Raw genomic sequence first — 19,016 nt, 5'->3', positions numbered from 1 at the left:
GCCTCCAGGGCGTCACCCCTGCTCTCCCGGCACCTAACTGGAGGTGGTCCGGCCAAGCTGAGGGGTGGGGCTGCCGGGGGCGCTCCCAGGGGGTGGGGAGGGGCGCCAGGCATGGATGGCACCCAGGGGTGGGCTGCAAGCTGACCCAGACTAGAGCCAGCCCTGCTTGAGAACCGCTTCTCAAAGCAAGAGTCTCCTGGTTGCCTCGCCAACCTGGGAATCGTAGAGGGTGCGGCAGCGTCGGGGGGTGGTCAGCAGAGGGAGTGCATGTACGCAGGAGCACGTGTTTCACACAGCAGCGCTGTGGCCACACTGGTGGTGTGGACACCTTGTCAGTGTCCTCTTGTTTTCTGTGCAGGATTTATGGGTTTTTATTCTATTACTGTAATTTGATTTTCACAAAGTGTTTTGTCCTCTAGCCGAAGATGTTTCTGTCTGTGTATCACACGTAGATATGCATGCATCTGAGGGTCTGCACTACAGACGTGTGTGCACACGCATGAACATACACACAGGTCTGCCTATGTCTGCATACACCTGCAGCTGCCCATCGCCGGGCACTGACCCTCCCTGTACCTGCTGCGAGTGCCATGTGACACCACCGCCCAGCAGCTGAATCAAGTTTGGAAACGGACTCTTGTTGAGGCAGTCTGTGAACAGACACTGAAGTCTGTTACAAAGGGCCTGGGCTCCCCCCATCCCCTGACTGCCCCATGGTGACGTGCCACCTGGATGGGCCACGGGAGCTTCTGGAGGTTTCTTACAGCCCTCTCTGGGACAGAACCTGAGCCATATGCCAGGACCTGAAGGAGCAAAATGCCCGGGTGCCCATGCCGTAGGGGGGCATGGGCAGAACACAAACCACCATGTGCCCCTCGGTCCTGAAAACCCTCTGAGCAGCCTGAAATCTGTGCGTTTAGCCACAGTAAAGCACTGAAAATGTTAAAGGTGTACTTACGTTCTACTTACTTTTTTAGAAAGCTATCTGGCTCCTTCTGAATGCAGAGGAGAGCAGGGAGGCAAAGGGACAGTTAAAACCCGTCAGCAGGGCCTGCATACTGCCACTCAGGCCCAGACAGCGGGCCAGGCCCTCCTGCCCCAGGAAGGCTCTCCAGGCCTTGGGTTCCAGCACCTGCCCGGGGTCACCCTGCCCCTAACCCACCCCACGCCCGAAGGGGACTGGTGGGTTGCAGTGCTGATTCTACCTTGTGTCAAAACCAGAGCCCCTCAGAGCAGTGGCCTCACTGAGGGAGGACACCTGATTCTGGAAGTGGGGGCCTTGAGAGCCCAGAGTTGGAGGGCAGTGTGATGGGGTCAAGTCCTCGGGCGACATCTGTGACTAGTGTCCCTGCCTTTCAAGCCTTCCCCCAAGCATCCCCTTGTATATGGTCTCCTCTGACCCTGGGGCCAGCCCATCTCCGAGCTCATGCCCGGGGCCTCCTGCCAGTTACTCTGGGCTGCACCCAGAGTTGGACGTCGTCCTGCATGGCCAGATCCAGAACTGCATGGAAATCAGGATCCAGCTGGGGAGAGGGGCCTCTTCCACCCCATCAGAGCTTTCCCATCACAGTGCCCACATTGTTGCAAAGCAGCCAGCACCCTGTGGTTGGCTGAAGAGAGTGACCCCCAGAACATCTAGAGAATATCTAGGTTCCAATCCCTGGAAGCACGTGGCAAAATGTGCTTCACAGACCACGTTGTGGGTAAGTGGGAGCATGGGGGTCGCCTGCCCAGGCGCCCAGCTTCACGGGGTGCCAGGTGCGGGGGACGGTCCCACACGCAAGGACTGCTCTGTAAAAGCCTATGGTGATTGCAACAGAAAGACATGCTAAGGATCAAGCCAGCTGCAAGGGGACAGATCGGCCGCCTTGCCCACCCTGGAGGGGTCCCAGCCTTTCCAGACAATGACCAGCTCCCGAGTCGACACGTACAGTCCAGCCTGGTCTTTCCGGAGCACCCTCCCTCCCCCCTTCCCCCAAGACACTGGCACCAACAGCCACTGTGGGGGAGCAGGGAACGTTCTGTGGCCCCCACAGCCCCCAGTGGCTTCAAGGGCTCTGATTTCCAACATTGTGGTTAAAACCTAGGAGACCGCCAAAACCATGAGTAGCCGAGTCACCTCACGTACAGAGGACCCGTTCCTAGCTGTGAAAGTGATGAGCACAGTCTGCCAGGGATGCGGAGTCCCGCGGGGCAGACGCCTCCACTTGGGTACCAAAGCCCTGGGGCTCTAGTCCACACACCTGTGGGGGCAGATTGTGCACGTCTGTGAACGTGGGCGCGTTGGTGTGGCTCACAGCTCTCCCTCCCTGTGCACACACACGGAGTACCGCTGCCAATGACTGCTCATCCCATTGCACTCCACGGCAGGGGGCTCGGGGTCATTATTGCAGAAAAGCATCCCCGCCATGTGTCGACATCAGTCTCGGGCTCAGGATCCCTTCTGCCTGCCAGCACCTTCCTAACTGCAGATGCGCCCCCCGCCCCCCGTCACCTCCTGGGAGGTGAGCAGCAGTTTGGAGACGCCCTCCTCTGCACCCTGAGGCCTCGGGGCCTGGGAATGGAGGCATGGCTGCAGAGCACGATTGGCAGTCGGCTGTGGCCAGAGATGCATGCACACGTGAGTGCACACACACACCCCGCGGGGGAAATCTGGAGATGGGGCAAGACAGGGAGCAGCAAAGCACGCCCGGCACAGGCAGGTGACCTGGCCCAGCTGCCAGTCACAGTTTACCAAAGCCAGGTCTGCGTGGCCCCCGGGCCTGAGGCCATTCGGGGACACTTGGAGGGAAACCTGGAAAGGGAGGGGCTGCGGGAGGAGCTGCGGCTGGGGCGTCAGCTGGAGAAGAAACTGGTTCTGGCATGTGCCGGGAAGGGGTGGCCAGAGGCACCGTCATTTGAAACCCCATGTACAAGGACGCCCACCTGCGCATGCGACCAGCACTGGCTCATGGACGGGGCTTGGGGGAGAGGCTGAGCTGGGGTTGGGCCCTGAGGCCAGGGCTGCGCCTCCTGGCTTCGGCCGCTGACACCTCCAGCGACTGCTCTGGGATGCGGCCCCTGCCCTGGCTTGCTGCTGCCCGACGGAGCCGCCCTCCCTCGGGGCCCGGCCCCCACACCCAGCCGCCCACAGGAGGGCCCGCTGTGCTCCGTGTGGCCTGTGCCGAGCTGCGCTGGGCAAGCCCCGGGCCTTGGGGTACCTCGAGCTGACAAGGACGCACGGCCTTCCCTCTCAGGTAGAATAGGATGCACAGGCTCCCTGGGAAGGGCCCGTTCTTCTCAAGCTGCCTCACAGCCTCAGGTGGGGCCCCATGGAACAATGGAAGGTTCCAGATGGGCCACCGCTCAAGGAGCAAGGAGTGTGCGAGGGGAGGGTGGGGGCCGCGGGCCCTCTGCTCAATCAGCTGCCCCTCCGTGCTGCCCACTTCTCCCGCCCCAGGCTGCGAGGCCACCTGCCGCCTCCCCATCCTTGGTCCCCAGCTTCCTGTCAGGTCCCACTAAGGAGGCGGGAAGTCTGGGGAAGAATGTCCCTCTGGCTGCTGGTTCTTGGCAGCAGCCCGGCAGGGGAGGGGGTGTGGCTCTTCCCGCCGCCGTCGTCACATATGGGACCCGCACCCCTTCTCCCCAGCCGCCAGCATCCCTGCAGCGAACACCCTGCACTGGGTCCCTGTTGAAACCTGGTATGCTTCCCACTCTGGCTGACACCAGTCTCGGGGTCCCCCTGCCCCCCATCACATGGGCAGTGCACTTGTGTGCACACACTGGCTAACAGCGCCTCCCAGAGAAGCCACGTTTAGAAGTGTCCCCTGGTCTCATGGCCGCCTGCAGCAAGGGGCCTTGGGTTCCTCGCCAGGTTGAGTGACTGACCACCTGCTCTCCCAGCAACGGGGACACCACTGTCCGGGGAGGCCCCAAGAGGACTCGCCCAGGCCCGGAGCCACACGGGGGGCCCGGTATGGGCTAAGTCCAGGTGTGGAGCAGGCGAGCCGGGGGCTGCACAGACCTGCCCCCATGGGTCTGTCTCCATAGCGTCCTGCTCACAGGCAGCTACCCGTGCGGCCATGAGACATGCGGCCAGTCCACGGCCACACGGGACGTGCAAAGGCTCCCGGAGCCGGCTCGTACCCGGAGCACTCCTCACAGTTTAAAGTCTCAAGAAGAAACCACCTGCACGCTGCTTCCTCATCAGCTCTATCCCTCTCCTCGGGGCACAGAGGACGGAGCCTCCAGGCAGCCGCTCGGCCACAGGACACCACGGGGACCAGGGAGACCACGGAGGCCATGGAAAACCATGGGGACCAGGGGAGGCCACAGGAGACCACAAAGACATGGCCCCGCCGGAGGCTGTCTTGGCCTCTCCCAGCACAGGGCAGGCACCTCCAGGCCCCGGGGCCGCTCGGCTCGACGCATGAGAACGACGCCCCTTCTGGTGGCTCCAGAGCCCCACAAGGACGGAGCCCTCCAAGGACAGAGCCCTGAGGGGTCGGCAATCAGTCAGTCCCACGTAAGGAGACCAGCTGAGCAAGGCCTCGGGGCTCGTGGCCTGTGCAGCCCATGGTGGTGAGCGCGGCCCCCTGTGGATAGACCGATGCCCCCCCCCGCCCTACCCCGACAGGCGCCCCTGCTCACCTGTGGCCTGGCAGAAGAGGTGGAAGGTCCCCAGGGCGTGCACGTGCTGTGCCTGGTCGCTGAGGAAGGGTGGCAGGAGGGCAACCGGCAGGCTGCTGTCAGGCCCCGAGGCCGAGGCCGGCCAGGGGCTTCGGGGAGAGGAAGCTGAGCCGGGGCCCCGACAGGACAGGGAGGAGGACCCCGGAGGGGGGAAGGGCAGAGGTGAGGCTGCGAGACAGAGGACAGAAAAGAGAGAGGCCACTGAGGCGGGGTCGTGAGGATCCCACTGCACCCGGAGCAGGGAAGCAAAGCACAGAGAAGGGAGGGCTGGCAGCGTAGGTCAGGGCCCGCTGGGCGGGGGGGGGCAGGGGGGGGTGTTGGCCGCCAGACTCGGCAAGTCACGCCCGCGTGAAGGATAGAAGCTTCTCATTTATTAGGTTACTTTTCCAATGTATACAATTCAAAGTAGAAAAATAAAAACAAAGTAAATCTTATAAAACACAAATGTTTACACCAAAATGGTCGAGTCCTAGCATGCTGCAGATGACACCGTCCACGCGGGCATACACAAGTCCAGCTTATTGCTCTTTGCCACGGAAAGACAGCCTCCTCTTGCAGGCGTGTGGGAAGCAGCAGGCGGGCTTGACGTCACCGAGGCTGAAGCATCTCGCCTGTTCGCACCTTGAGAGACAGCACTGGGCCACGCGGCTCTGCCCCATGGCTCCAAGGACTATTGGGACACGGGCCTGTCCAGCTTGCTTGCATGTGTGGACAGCTCTCTTCAGCCAGGTGGGACGTCCCGCGGGCAGTGGCTGCGGACAGAGGCCAATGGTCACAGGAGCCACATGGATGGCTGAAGACGCCCTGGTGGATGTCTGTCCGTCTGCACAGGAGGTTTTGAGCAGTGGCCATGGGCCTCCGTTTGCAAGACCTGCACCCCCATCAGCTCTGGGCCAGCCTCCCGCTGTCCTCTCTTCTTCGAAATAGTTAAAACAACGGGGGAAAAATTATAGAAAGAAAATCTCTCTGAAAATGAGGTTTCCTTCAAGGAATAAAAAAAAAATGTGCTTAAGAGATGGTTCTGTCTACGTTTCTAAAAGCAGAAGGAATGCATTTAGCCAAAGTAAGTTTATCCCTGAGAATCGTAAGCAACGTAAGCTGTATCCTATCCTCACAACAGAACCCGGAAGATGTACTACATCTTCTCAATATTTAAACATCCGCTTTCTTGATTTAAGAAATAAACGACCTAACACAACAGAAGTAAAACCCTACAAAAATAATCCTGTGGGAAGAAAAGGTACGTGCCAATCTGGACAACAGGCGCTAAGTTACCAATCTGATAAACAAACACGTCATTTCCAATCTGGAATGAAATGATCGTTCAGTGGCTGCTTGGAGGAGGGGGCGCTCCAGGCATGAGTGTCCACAGCCGGTCCCCGACGGCGGCCCACCTGGGAGGCCGGGGCACAATGCTCACCATTTTCCGAAAGGACAAAGAGAAACCAAATCACAAGCTCGACCCAAGAGAAAAGACACAGAAGACAGGTGTATGGACACGGGCTCCCTACGTGGCCCCAGGGCCGGACGAGCACCGACGGTGTGTGGAGGCCTGTACGCGCGGGCGCCTCACTCCGCGTCTGCGTCCGCGTCCGAGTCGGCATACTTGAGCTCACACTTGACGTCAAACGGCCTGTCCCGGACCGGCAGGTCGTCGAGCCTCTGCGAGTCTTCCCTGTCGGTGGGCACCCGGCTGGCCATGGTGTCCTGCTCCGTCTCGTAGCCGGTGTCCAGGGCCGGCCGGGGCTGCCCCCCGTTCTGCTGCGAGAAGCTGCCCTGCTCCACCAGCGTCTCCTTCACGCTCTGCTCGAAGTCGGAGAAGTCGGACGCGGGCTGCTTCTTCCCCAGCAGCATGGCGGAGCGGAGCTTCAGGCAGTGGCCGGGCAGGTAGCCCTTGTAGCAGTTGTAGGAAAAGAGGCCAAGGCAGAGCACGAAGAAGAAGAGGAAGAGGAACATGAGCAGGCGGTTGTCACTGGACTTGAGATACATGGTCTTCTCCGAGTGGACCTCAGGGACCGTGTTGATGATGGTCTTTGGTTTGCAGGTGCCGCCGGTGGGCGCGGGGCTGGGCGTGGGGCCCCGCATGGCCGGGGTCTGGGGCGGGGGGCCCGGGGTGGGCTCCGTCGACACTCTGAGGACGGTCCTGTCGCCTTCCGTCCGGGCGGCTGGTGGGGTGGAGGCAGCCGGGGTCCTAGGAACCACCCTGACTTCCAGAACGTGCTTGGCCAGCAGCTGCAGGACCGTCCTGTTCCTGACTCTCTCCTCCGACAGGCACTGGTACACCCCGCTGTCTCCCTCTGACAGGTCGAAGATGAGCAAGTCTCTCCTGCCCACCAGGCCATACTTGGGGGTCTGGGCCTTGAGTACGCGGTCCCGGAACGTCCACACCACCCGGGCCAGGTTCGACTTTAGGGAGCATTTCAGTTCCGCTGTGCCGCCGTGCTTGAAAAAATGCTCCCGGAAACTTTTAGTTTCATCTGGAACACCAAAATAAACGTGCACAGTGTCAACAACCCGGCCCGCTACTTCCCTTCTTTCAAAGATAGGTCAACACGCACAAGAGAACACAAGAGTTTCACCCACTGGAGCAACACAGAATCTTCCAGAACAACTAAGGAGATAAAGACATGCGTGACAGAAGAGCAGAGATGAGCCCCAGATGGCAGCCCCAGGGGATGAGGAACTCGGGAGCAACCGGGCACAGAGATCCCATCTGGTGCCCAGCGAGGCCGTGCGGCGACACGCGGAGTCACACGCCGCGCTCCTGCCAACGGCTCCGGGGCCCGTGGGCTCTCAGTGCGCCCAGCACCCTCCTGAGGCTGCCCCGCTGTCGAGTCCACATCAGGAGTGTGACAGCCCAGGGCACGGCTGCGTTCCAGGAGACCAAGGGATGTGCCTGACCCCCCGGCCGGCAGGGGCATCGCCGAGGGGACGAGGACTCCTCCCGCTGCCCCTCCCGGGACCCTCAGGGTTGTGTCAGCAGCCCCAAGCTAAGCGGGAGAGAGGAGCATCTCAAGACTGGATGTCACAGGTTGGACGCTGAGCACCTTCCAGTGAACGCACTACGTGGCTGCAACCAGAGGGGCTGGCGGGGTCGGCCTCTGTATCCTCATGGATACGTGCCCTCTGTTCCAAGTAGAGAAAGGAAAAAAGAATGTACGAGATGCCACAACAGCACAGCACCACGACACGATCACGAGACCCGGCCGCCCCCGAGCAGCACAGCGAGGAGGGGCCACTTACTGGGGCAGACGGACGTGTCACCGCTCATCTGCTGAACCAAAGTCCTGCAAGGCAAGCGGGCACGGTCACTCACGCGCCTTCCCCGCGGGCAGGGCGGGCGGCCGGCACGCGCGCCCCCGGTACCTGCTGGGGCTGTCTGTCCGGTGCAGGTCCACGCAGGCCTCGGCGGCACGGCTCCAGGCGCAGTAGGGGTCGCGGGCCAGCACGCAGTCCTCGCAGCTCCCGTGCTTCCCGCAGAAGGCCACGGGGGCCTGCACCACACCCGAGCTGGAACCCGCGTACACAAACCTCTTGCCCTGCACGGGGGAGACAGGGGACAGGCGCGTGAGGGGCGGCATTCATGCGCTTGGTGGCAGGTGCTTCTCCACCTCGCCGGCTGTGGCAAGCACGTTCCTGCGATCCCTCATCCAGGAGCTTCCAGAACCGGAGCTCAGCTGGGCTACTCAAGCCCGCAGAGGCTGCGTGCTCTTCAGCAGAGTCCTCGCTAACTCAGCACTCGGGGCCTTGGTCACAGGCCTCCCCCAGGACCCCCCAGCCCTCCCGTCTGGGTGCCAATGTGGACGTGTCTCTGCCCCACTAGGGCTGGGGGTCAGCTCCTCTGTGTGGATGGGGCTCCTCCAGTGGGACACTCCTGGCCCTGCGACAGGACAGAGGCCAAAGGGTACAACTCGGAGCCCAATCTCAGGCCTGCCTGGCTTGAGCAGCCGTGTACAGACAGCCCAGTAGTGTCCGAATCCAGCGGGGCCAGGAAAGGAGGCACCAGCGAGTGGTGGGGGGCAGGCAGAACTCCAGCACGAGGAATAAGGGACCAGCCAGGTTTGTGAGGGAGGAGCACGCAGACAGGGAGGCCGACGGCTGGCACCTCACAGAGCCAGGCCCCCCAGGTGGCTAACTGCTCCCCTGGACACAGCGGGGACCCCTCCTGGCACAGCCATGCTGCAGGGCTGCAATTCTGCATGTGTGTTTACGGTCTCCTCCGCCGGTGAGCCCGTCTCCCCCGACCCCACACAGATCTTCTGGTTAACCTCAGGGTTAACAGAACCCAGCAGAAGTCAGTGTTTCAGACCCAAACGAGTTGCAGCCTTCCCCCGGGGGGGAGACAGGGAATTAACAGCAGCGTCCAGCTGGCGCTCCTGGCCTGTGACACACCCTGTGTGAGTATAGACAAGAAGTCCCCTCCACAGCAGACTGTCCTCTGGTCAGAAGGGGCAGAGAGAGCCAGGCCTGGGGGCCAGCCCATCCCTGTTGGTGGGGCCCAGGCAGAGGAGGCCACATGGCTGCTGAAAGGACTGAGGATGCCACCCCAGACCCCTGTCGGGGTCACGTGGCTTGCAGAGGAGAGGGTTCCTGGGAAGGCCGAGCAGGCAACCTTGAGGGACCCCGGAGGGCACAGACTCTGCCCTGGAAGCCCCAGCTGACACCAGACCTGAGCGTGTGGCTGTGGGCATGGGGGGATGGGGCGCTCATGTGCCTGCACCCCCGTCCCCAGGGCTGGGCTTCTGTGACCCAGAGCCACGGAGTAACAGATTCTGAGAGAAGGAAACAGGCAAACAGTGGTGGGGGGTGGCTGAGACCGTTGGCAGGTGCAGAAGCCCGTGGGCAGGAGGGACTGACACCCAGCAGCCTTGAGGTCTCCCCATGAGCAAGCGTCTGTCACCACGGGGTGGAGTGCAGGTCCACGGCTTCACAGCATGTCTGCCCATGGGCACTGGGGCCTCACCCCTGCCCGGCCCCGCTGGCCAGCACTGTCCTTGCTCACGTCCCCAAACCCTCAACCCCATCCAATCACGAGGAAACCTGGGGTGTTTGGTCCTCTGCAAAGCTGAGCATGCCGCCGAAATGATGATGGACGGGGATGTCCCAGGCCACGTGAGGCCCCAGAACTGGAGCGGATGTTTGTGGGCCAGTGGGCACTGTGCCAGCGGGGCTCCTCCGTGCGGGGGGTGGCCAGAGCCCCTGCACATCATGCCCCCACCTCTGTGGATCTGACAATATTTCAAAATGGAAAGTGTTTGAAAAGGCAAAGAAAAAACCTGAGCAGGTAATGCCTGATGTTTGTGAGGTTTGTTGAGTGGGTGCCTGCCGTGGCGCTGTCCTGCCTGGCCCCTCGCGGGTCCCCTTGGACATCAGATCCAAGTCCATCTGCTCACAATACAGGGGACCCGTGCATGACGTCTGCACACGTGCCCCTGGGAAGTCAGCTGCCTTCTCCCCCGACCTGGCTGCCCGTGCCTCTTGCTGCTGCCCACCGTCCCCTCCCCTGGCTGCGCGTAAAAGTGGAGGGGCCATGGGACCACCTCAGGTGTGAAGCTCCGTCCACCCCTCGAGACAGAGGCTCAGGAGCGTCAGGGTCACACAAGGCAGGCTCAGCACATGAACAATGCCACACACTGGGGACAGCTGAGCCCGGTGCCCTGGAACGAGGCTTTGCAGGTCCAGGCAGAGAGGCCAGGTGCGCAGCAAGGGGCACGGGCCTGCAGCCAGGCTTCCGGTGTCTGCTCTGGCCCCGGGGGGACTCCCAGCGTGGGGACCCCACAGGGAGGAGCGAGGCCTGCAGCCAGTCACATGGCGGGGCCAGGCCACCCCCAGGGTCAGATGCCCCCAGCCACAGAGGAGGCTCACGTGGTCCCCCTACCTGGGCCTGGCCTGCTGGGATCCGCGTGGCCGGCCCCAGCTGTGAGCGGGAGCCGCGGCCCAGCCACGTGTGGAGACGGCAGGGCTCGGCCTGCGCAGCAAATCCGCCCCGTTTCTACACTACCCGCCACCTAATAATAGATTTCACATTGTGAAACGGCTGAGGAAAAAGTCAGAAGAACAACATTCCATGACATCTGGGTGTTAACGAGCTCCTGAGCTGTTTCCATAAATAAAGCTCTGCCGGAGTGCAGGCAGGTGCAAACGCCGGTGGATGCCCCTGGAGCCTCGAACACTCAGTCCTGGCTTTTACGGGAGGGCTTAGCAGAACCCTGACCCCGACCCCGATCCTGACCTCGACCCTGACCCCAACCCGGATGCAGAAGATGCCTCGTCAGAGAGGTGGGGGTCGCACAGGCATCATCACTGCTGCTCAGAGCAGGCTCCTCTGTCCCGACACATATGTTGCAAGGACCCCTCACCTGCCGACGGGGCGCCGACCCTACCCAGCTCAGGGCGCAGGGGTGTTTCTGTGAGCCGGTGCCCCTCACCTCCCAGGGTGCCCCGGCAACTCCGTGAGGCACAGCCCTCCTGAGCTGACAGTTACATCTCCCCATCCGACACCCTGGGCCTCCCAGGACCTCCTGTAAGAGGCTGGAGATCGGCTCCTCTGGACCAGACAGACGACTGGCCTCCGCGTTCACCCGGCGACCAGGGACACGAGTGCCCTCCGCCTGCCTGCCCCCCGCCGGCCACTCTACCTGCTGGGAATTCAGCAGCAGCGTCTGGATCGGCTCAAAGTCCGGGAAGAGCTGCGTCTCCTCGATGATGTGGGCCTCGTGCTCGAAGCTGATGGCTTTGTGCAGGGCACCCCGGTCTGCAGGGGCAAAGCTCTGGGTCAGGGCCATACCCGCGAGGACAGGACGTGCCACGGCAGCCCGCGGTCCGTTCTTTCCGTCAACTCCCTCCCCCGACAGGACACTTAGAGACTGATGGTCGTCTCGCTTTGGAGGTGGGAAAGGAGAAACCACTCGCTGGGGAGTGGGGACCGAGTGGCACAGAGCGTTTCCACTGTTCCCTCAATGATACGCTAACAGGCCACAGCTGGCTCCAGTGGATGTCGATGCAGGGACGTGCTGCCACGGTAAGGACAGGTGGCCCTCTGGGGATGCCGCCCGTGGGTGCCCTGGGGAAGATGAAGGCAGGGCCCTCTCCCGTGATGATTAGAGCCGCTGGAAAGCTCCCAGGGCCAACCCCTGGTGCCCTACCAGCGGCCTTCAGCCTGGCCACCACCCCTTGTTCAGGGTCAGGTCCCAAACCAGCAGGGAGGCCCACACAGACCACCCAGACTCCCTCAGTGCTAGCCCCGACCTATGGGACCCAACTCCCCAGATGGGACCCAGGACCTGACTTTTCACCCAGCGCCCTGGTGGTCTGATGTGCTCACAGCCCTGAAGCCAGCCAGCTGGGGTGGCCACTTCGGAACACTTCCACGCACGCAGTTGGGGCCTGGGGGGCAGGCACTGGCTCCCCAAGGAAGAGCCAGCGGTGCCGGTGTCCTCTCCAGGGGTCAGAACCCACCTGTGCTGACAAACATGACGTCATAGACAGTGCCGTCCAGGGCCCGTGTCCTGTCCACCACGATCTGCGTGTAGTTCACGTCGCTCTTGATCAGCCTGGGCCTGTTGTCTATCGGGGTCACGGAGCCGTCCATCAGAGGGTGGTCTTTGATGAACTGTAAGGTCTTGTCCGGCAGAGTGAGGGAGCTGGAGAAGTTGGCGGCCCGCGCTTCACGGTTGATGCACTGCAGGGAGGGAGCTGCCTGTCAACACCCCACACACGGCTGCCCGCACATGCTCCGCACAGCCCCCCACGCAGGCCCCCAGGAGGCACAAAACCCATTACCCAGTGGGTTTCTTGCACAAGGGCACAAACAGGCGCCCGCTCCCTGCAGGTGCCTTTTCCTTTGCGGCCTGTGGGGGAGGCAACTACATTTGTATCCATGATACAGAATTCCCGAGATCCTCACTCTACGAAGCTGTACCTACTTATAAACGAGAAAAGCGTATCAAGCTTTTGAAATTGAATCTAAGTACTTATCGCTTGATAGCTCAAGAACACGGCTAAAACTGCTAAAAACAGTCCCATTCCAAAGCGCATGAAGGTCAAGCGTGTGAGGGACTCTAGCTTCTCATGCGTGTGAGTGGACGGGTTTTACTTGGTAACTTGCGCACTGAGGGACCCGACCATTGTGGGCAGACGTGTGCCCCCCGGAGGAGACCCTGTCCTGGGGGAGAGCCCAGGCCCCGGCCCCGCACGCCAACCACAAGCTGAGCAGATGCAGCCAAACGGGCCTTGTGACCACACTGACTTCTACACAGAATTCACTACTTTTAGGGGGAAAAAACGTGACTTGTGTTAATGGGCAGGAAGTACAGCTCGTAACCAAGAAATTGTGTATTTCTGTGCAGGGAGCAGAAGATGACCCAGAACTCTTTTTATCACACATTAATGCCACGAAGTGACCTGTGCCAGCCAGGGCGACCTTCTCGTTCAGTCCTGCAACCCCGTGCCCTGCACACCACTGAGGACAGCACAGGAGGAGGAGTGTGCTCGCTGACCTTCCTAGCCCCTGTGGATGCCTCTTCCCCTCCAGGACCACCCCCACCCTGGCCTGGCCCGGGACGCATGGCGGCTGCCACCAACCTGCCCCCGGCCTCCCGCAGCCCAGCCCCACTCACCGCCCCGGGCCGCGGCGTGGGCACGGCCCCGTTGTAGCGCACCCACTTGGTGTGGGACTGCTCCACCGTGGCGCTCTGCATGTACTTCCCGCCGGAGAAGACCGCCTCGGCCGTGGACAGGTTGTAGGCACACACAGCCGACAGCCCCACGTTGTTCCTGCGGAGGAGGGGGACGGCGTGACTGGCCTGGCTGGTGGGAGTGCAGAGAAGCTGCCCCCCTGCCCACCCCTCTGCCCACACACTCACAGCTGTGGGGTGAAGACCCCGTAGAACACGGGCTCCTTGAGGTCTGGGGACCTGAGGACAAAGATGTCCTGCAGCACGTTGAAGACGAGGTTGCTCTCTGGCCGGGAACAGATCAGCCTGGCCTTGAGGAAAGACGTCCACTTCTTTTGCAGGGTCCGTAGGCCACCCTGGTCCCCCTAAAACCGGAAGACACGTGTGGTGGGGGAAAGGCAGGCCCCTGTGAGCGGGTGCCCAGCGAGTGTGGTCAGCGGGCCCCCAGTGGCGCCATTCGAACCACCTGAGGCCTCGGCTGAGGAAGGCCGCGGAACCACCACTTGGCTACTGTGCCCCTTCCTCACCAGCTGGGGTCTCGGGTCAGACAGGCCTCTCGGTGACGTTGCCTGGCCGTGGCTGGAGGGACTGGTGGGCCACGCACACACACATGGCATCATGTGTGAGGCAGGTGCCTCACCAGTCACATGCTACTGGACCCCATGAGCAGCTGCAGAGCCCAGGCCATGGACGAGGCCCTGTCTGCCTCAGGCCAACACGTGGGGACTCCCCCAAAAGACAGTCCTCATCGCAGAGGATGCAGTCATGTCAGCGGGCTCTGGCCGGGTCCCCCATACACATGTTCTCGTGAGCGGCCCCCAAGGGACAATGACAAACACGCCTGACAGGACCCACCCAGGAGAGCCTGAAACACGAGAATCTGGATGCAGGAGACTCTGGAATCGAAGCATTCTTACTCATTTTGGACAAAGAAACCCACACGCCCTCTGCCACCTGTATGTTGGGATGCCAAAATCCCAATTCCAGCAGAATTTAGCTCACACGGTGGCCAGCCACTAAGTTTCTGTAACTTGGGAGGCCTGGGGATGGGGAGTCAGAAGCAGGCTTGCTGAGACTGGGCGGCCGCTCACACACGGGGGTGCCTATGCTTCCGGGGTTCACAGGGACACCCCCAGGCTGCCTGGGCAGGCTGATCATCATGGTGTGGGAGGGTGAAGCAGAGGGGTGTTGACATTTCAGAGGAAGCCCGGAACCCACAAGTCCCCCGGACACACGTGCGCCATGGGTCGGCACCACGGGGACCTCGGGGAGCGTGCTCACCTTGCACACCCTGGCCACTCGTGGGATCATCAGCTTGAACACAAACTCATACTCCACAGACACCTCGGTGAAGAAGAAGTAGACCCGGTCATCCCCGCTGTCCATGCCATCTGGGTGTTCTCGGATCACGTCAGCAAAGACGAAGCTTGGCTCTGCAAGCGGCAGACACATGGCTGTCCCTCCACATGCCCAGGGCCCCGGTGCCACCGGCAGCAATGCAAGAGGGTGCGTGTGTCACAGGGGTGGGGATGCCGCCCACTGCCCTCCCTGGCCCGCGGAGGTGCCGGAGATGCTGCCTGTGACCCCAGGCTGGGCTTCCCCCCATGGAGGGCAGCCTGGGGTTCCCGGGGAGCCAGACCCCCATCTCCGGAGACACAACGATGACACAGCCCCTGCCCTAGCCCACCCTGCAGCGAGGAGCACCCTGGGGTTACAGGCAGCTGCCAAGCCCACAGGGAGAGCCCCGTGTGAACAGCTGCGGGATCTGCTGCAACCGCATCATCTGGAGGTAGGTGGCCTCCCCGCCCGAGTCACCGGGGACTGTGAAGCTCTCATATCACGAAGGATGGTGACCACGTCCATTTTCAGGGAAGGAAGTAGTGGGGAGGGTGGCCTCCAAGCAGCACCAGTTGAGCGGGGAAAGACCCAGCCTGGGACACTGGGTGTGGAGCTCTGGATGCACCCGCAGGGGGGCTGCCACGAGGTCAGGGGCACCCAGGGCCTTTGGGGAGGCTCAGCGCTGCAGATGGAGGAACACGGCGGCGGGGCTCCTGCCTCTTACCGTTGAGCCACGGGATCGCGTACTCTGTCCTCAGAGGGCTATGGGACGAGTTTCGGGAGATGATGGGCTCACTTCCCAGAAAGTTGTAGGACGTCCCAGAATACAGCTCCCCGTCTTGAGTGGCCCCGGAGAGAAGAGGAGAGGGGGTCAGCACCCGTCACAGCTCCGGTCACAGCCAGACACAAGCCCCTCTGGGGATGGGGAGAGGCCGTGGGCCTGCTCCTGGGCACACGCAGCTGCTTCTGGAGCCTCTGCTGCATTTCCCCATGGGGATGGCTGTGTGCACCTCATGAAGGGTGCTTCTCGAGGGCTGGGCCGTGAACACCAGGGGACCTGCACCCAGGACATGATGGTGGGCACACAGGGCTCCACACATGCTGCCCTCTGTGGAGGCATGACAGTGTGAACAGGAGGCCACGTAATTTGTACAGATGCACGATAACCTCGTCCCACAAGTCTGACGTGTGGCCCCAGTGGTGGCCGGTGGGCCTTTTGCACAATGAGTTCAAAGGCTTGTGTGGGGGGTTCACAGGGAGGCCCGTGGGCCTTCTCGGGGGACAGGGAATGTGGAGGCCGAGGGAGGGAGCCCCACGGGCTGCGTGCTAGCCTGGGGGTGGGACTCACCAACCATGACAGAAGTGTAGCTCTGTGCGGGGTCGAAGGGGCACCTGCCCTTTCCGTCTTCTGTTCGCCCCAGAAACTGAAAGGACGTTAAGTTCTGCAACAGAACCAGGAGACAAAGCATCAGGAAGAGTTTGAACCTCTTGGCTCCCAGTGCCCATGTGCTAAACCGCTTCCCAGATTCGCTGGGGGGAGAGAGGGAGGAGCATCTGGACGCTGATGCCTCGAGCGCCCCACGGGTTCCAGGAGCCTCATTTTAGTTGTACAGCGCCGATGGCTCCACGGTCACTAGGCATCTAGGGAAGCCCGGGGTGGGAGGCCCCCGCGAGCGACTGGAGGCCTAATACAGGATTTCAGTGCCAAGGCGGCAGCATTGGAGGCAGTGGGGCCCAGGCCCCCTGAGACACAGGCACCTGGGGACTCCCACCCCATTTGGCTCTCACACACAGTAGGGGTGACAGTCTCAGGTCGGGCATCCCTCCTGGCCTGACCAGGGAGCCCAAACCCTGTGCATAAAGAACAGGAAAGCTGTGGGCCCACCTCCCATGTCAGGCCAGTGAGCACGAGCTGGGGTGTGAATGGATTGCAGCACGAGGGGCAGTCTGGGGAACGTGTGAACAGGGGGTGGCCCAGAAAAGAGAGGTTATTGGAAATGACTGTGCGTCTTCGCAGGCACCCACAGGCTTGGTCATGTAGGCCAGCACCACTGCTCTGGGCATTCGGAGGCTGCGGGGCATGGGGCAGCTCGCCCACACCTGCGCCACCTGTGTGATCCAGGTGCCCAGATGCCTGCGCCATCGGCCTTCTGGTGGCCTGAACACTGTCATTAAAAATATGGGGAGAGATTACATGTGACACCTGACTCCCTCACCTAACAGCAGACAGGCCCACGAGACTGGCATCTACACCTGGTGTTGGAAACTCCTGACCGACTAAAGCTCAGCCAGCAGATACCTGGGTGCACAGACGTTTCTAAAAAGTCCTGGCACACATTTCCCTCCCTCAGAAAGAGGAGGTGCCGGCCCTCACACCCCCAGCGTCTGCAAGCTGAGATGGCTGGGTCGTGGCAGCCGCCCTGTGGGTCTGTGCACGAACATGGTTCCCCAATCAAGTCCTGTGTCTGCCCCCACTTTGCTCTGTCGTGTAGCTCGGACTCAAGGTTGGAGAATCTTCTTTAAGTTATGATTACTTTAGGGTTCCAGCAAACAAAGCTCTCCATGGCAGCGTACTTCTTGCCTGGCTGAGACTTGCTCAATCAGGGATGGTCACTAGAAGAGGGGCCTGTCGATCCTCAGGTGTTTAAAATGCTTTTCTGGGGGAATCCCTGGGTGACTCAGTGGTTGAGTGTCTGCCTTTGGCTCAGGGCATGATCCCGGGGTCCTGGGAAGGAGTCCCACATCGGGCTCCCTGCAGGGAGCCTGCTTCTCCCTCTGCCTGGTGCCTCTGCCTGTCTGTCTCTCATGGATAAATAAATAAAACCTTGTAAAACATAAAATTCTGCTCGTTCTCTGTGGTCATTGTAAATGGCTCAGCAGGTGCCTGAGCAAAACAGGCTTCTTGTGGCAAGACGCTGCCACCCAATGTCCTTCTGGCTCCCTGTTGGCGAGGGCCTGTGGAGGAAAGTGTGGGCCCCCCCTCAAAGACCTTCACGCTGCACAAGGCAAGTGGGAGCCAGGAGGATGGACGTGGGTCAAGGAGGGAGGCACTCACACACCCATGCCATGCCACAGCGCCTTGGAGGGGGTGCATGCCACCAGCTACATCAGCGGTCCCCACGTCCACAGCCGATGCCACAGGGCAATGCCCCCGGAGCCGAGCAGCAGCCATGCAGTCCCTGTGAGCCTGGGCTGCCATTAAGCAGCACACAGGGCAGCCCCTGGCACACACATCCGTTCCCTCCAGCTCTGGAGGTGGCCAGTGGGGTTCAGGGCACCGGCTGGGACGTGCTGGGTGAAGAGGACGCTGCCTTCTTCCTGGCCGGCAGGCGCCCCATCCCCCCAACGTGGTGCAGAGACAGCTCTGGAGGCTCACGGGCCCCAACTCCAAACACCAACACGCAGGGGGTGCATTAGGGCTCCTACGTATGGATTTGGGCGCATGGACACTTGGCCTGCAGCCCAGGTGAACCAGCAGCACGCGATCAGGATCCAAGTCCTGGGTTTTCCATCTGACCAGGCCCCCCAGCCGCAGCAGCCCCCCCACGAAGCACACGTGGCCAGGAGGACACAGGCTGGTCCACGGCACGTTGGTACTTCTGTGTGCCAACAGCATGCATCCCAGAAGCTCTGCCCATGGCCAGCTCCGTGCCACTGGCCCCGTGAGCCCTGCCCTGCCCTCCCCTCGGTGATAGCGGTTCACAGGCAGGACACTGGCCTTCCGGGAGCCCGGCCACTGGCCCCGCGGAGCCCTCGCTGCCAGCCCCCCAGGCTGCCTCAGGCCCCCTCTGCTCTGCTAGGAGCACTGCCCCAGGAGTGGGTGCCGCAGCCTTACCAGGTGGTCGCAGGCTGGCTGGAACGCGTTGGTCCCGCACACGTACAGGGCGCTGGCACTGAGCGGCTGCAGCACGCGGATGTAGTTGAGACATTCCGTCTGCAAAAGGGAGAGAAACGAGCATCAGCCGCCACTGGACGCCGCCCTCACGCACTGGGCACCTTGGCTGCCCCCGCACCTTCACATGCTCGCTCGGCCCTGCCTGGGCAGCAGGGTCAGGGCACAGACCCAGCCCCCCCGGACAAGCCTAACTCTACAGCTGGACTGGGTGCTTGTGTGCCGGCAGCGTCCCCGGGGCAGCCGTCAGGGGCCGTGACATTTCACCTCCACCACCAGTTCACACTCGCGAAGATGCGCTGGCCTCAGACCCCCCTGGACACCCGCTGCCGGACAGAGGCACTGACTCTCTTCAGCACCCGGGACTGGCCTCGCGTGGCCAGAGCTGCAGAGGGGCCATAGCGAGGCATCCCGCCTGCCCTCCCTGTCCCAGGGACCCCCCC

The 19,016-nt window shown here is 61.9% G+C and overlaps 1 protein-coding gene across 5 annotated transcripts in view; it reads right to left on the bottom strand.

Annotated features, from left to right (window-relative positions):
- SEMA4D (semaphorin 4D) overlaps positions 1-19,016 on the bottom strand; it is a 58,727-nt gene that overhangs the window by 4,048 nt on the left and 35,663 nt on the right. For 4 of the 5 annotated variants that reach the window (XM_041746125.1, XM_041746124.1, XM_041746127.1 and 1 more), the window contains 11 exons: positions 18,517-18,615; positions 16,030-16,123; positions 15,406-15,519; positions 14,625-14,776; positions 13,533-13,708; positions 13,287-13,443; positions 12,127-12,349; positions 11,307-11,422; positions 8,035-8,207; positions 7,912-7,955; positions 5,018-7,145 (listed from right to left, as the gene is read on the bottom strand). In XM_041746125.1, coding sequence (XP_041602059.1) covers positions 6,238-7,145; positions 7,912-7,955; positions 8,035-8,207; positions 11,307-11,422; positions 12,127-12,349; positions 13,287-13,443; positions 13,533-13,708; positions 14,625-14,776; positions 15,406-15,519; positions 16,030-16,123; positions 18,517-18,615 — 2,256 coding nt within the window. In that variant the 3' untranslated portion in view covers positions 5,018-6,237. Of the gene's footprint in view, positions 1-4,629; positions 4,837-5,017; positions 7,146-7,911; positions 7,956-8,034; positions 8,208-11,306; positions 11,423-12,126; positions 12,350-13,286; positions 13,444-13,532; positions 13,709-14,624; positions 14,777-15,405; positions 15,520-16,029; positions 16,124-18,516; positions 18,616-19,016 lie in introns of those variants that run through there. The other variant, XM_041746129.1, reaches the window with a different exon arrangement.

The sequence above is a fragment of the Vulpes lagopus genome, chromosome 2 (assembly GCF_018345385.1).
Source record: "Vulpes lagopus strain Blue_001 chromosome 2, ASM1834538v1, whole genome shotgun sequence".
NCBI lineage: Eukaryota > Metazoa > Chordata > Mammalia > Carnivora > Canidae > Vulpes > Vulpes lagopus.
This window is presented reverse-complemented; position numbering and strand designations above follow the sequence as displayed.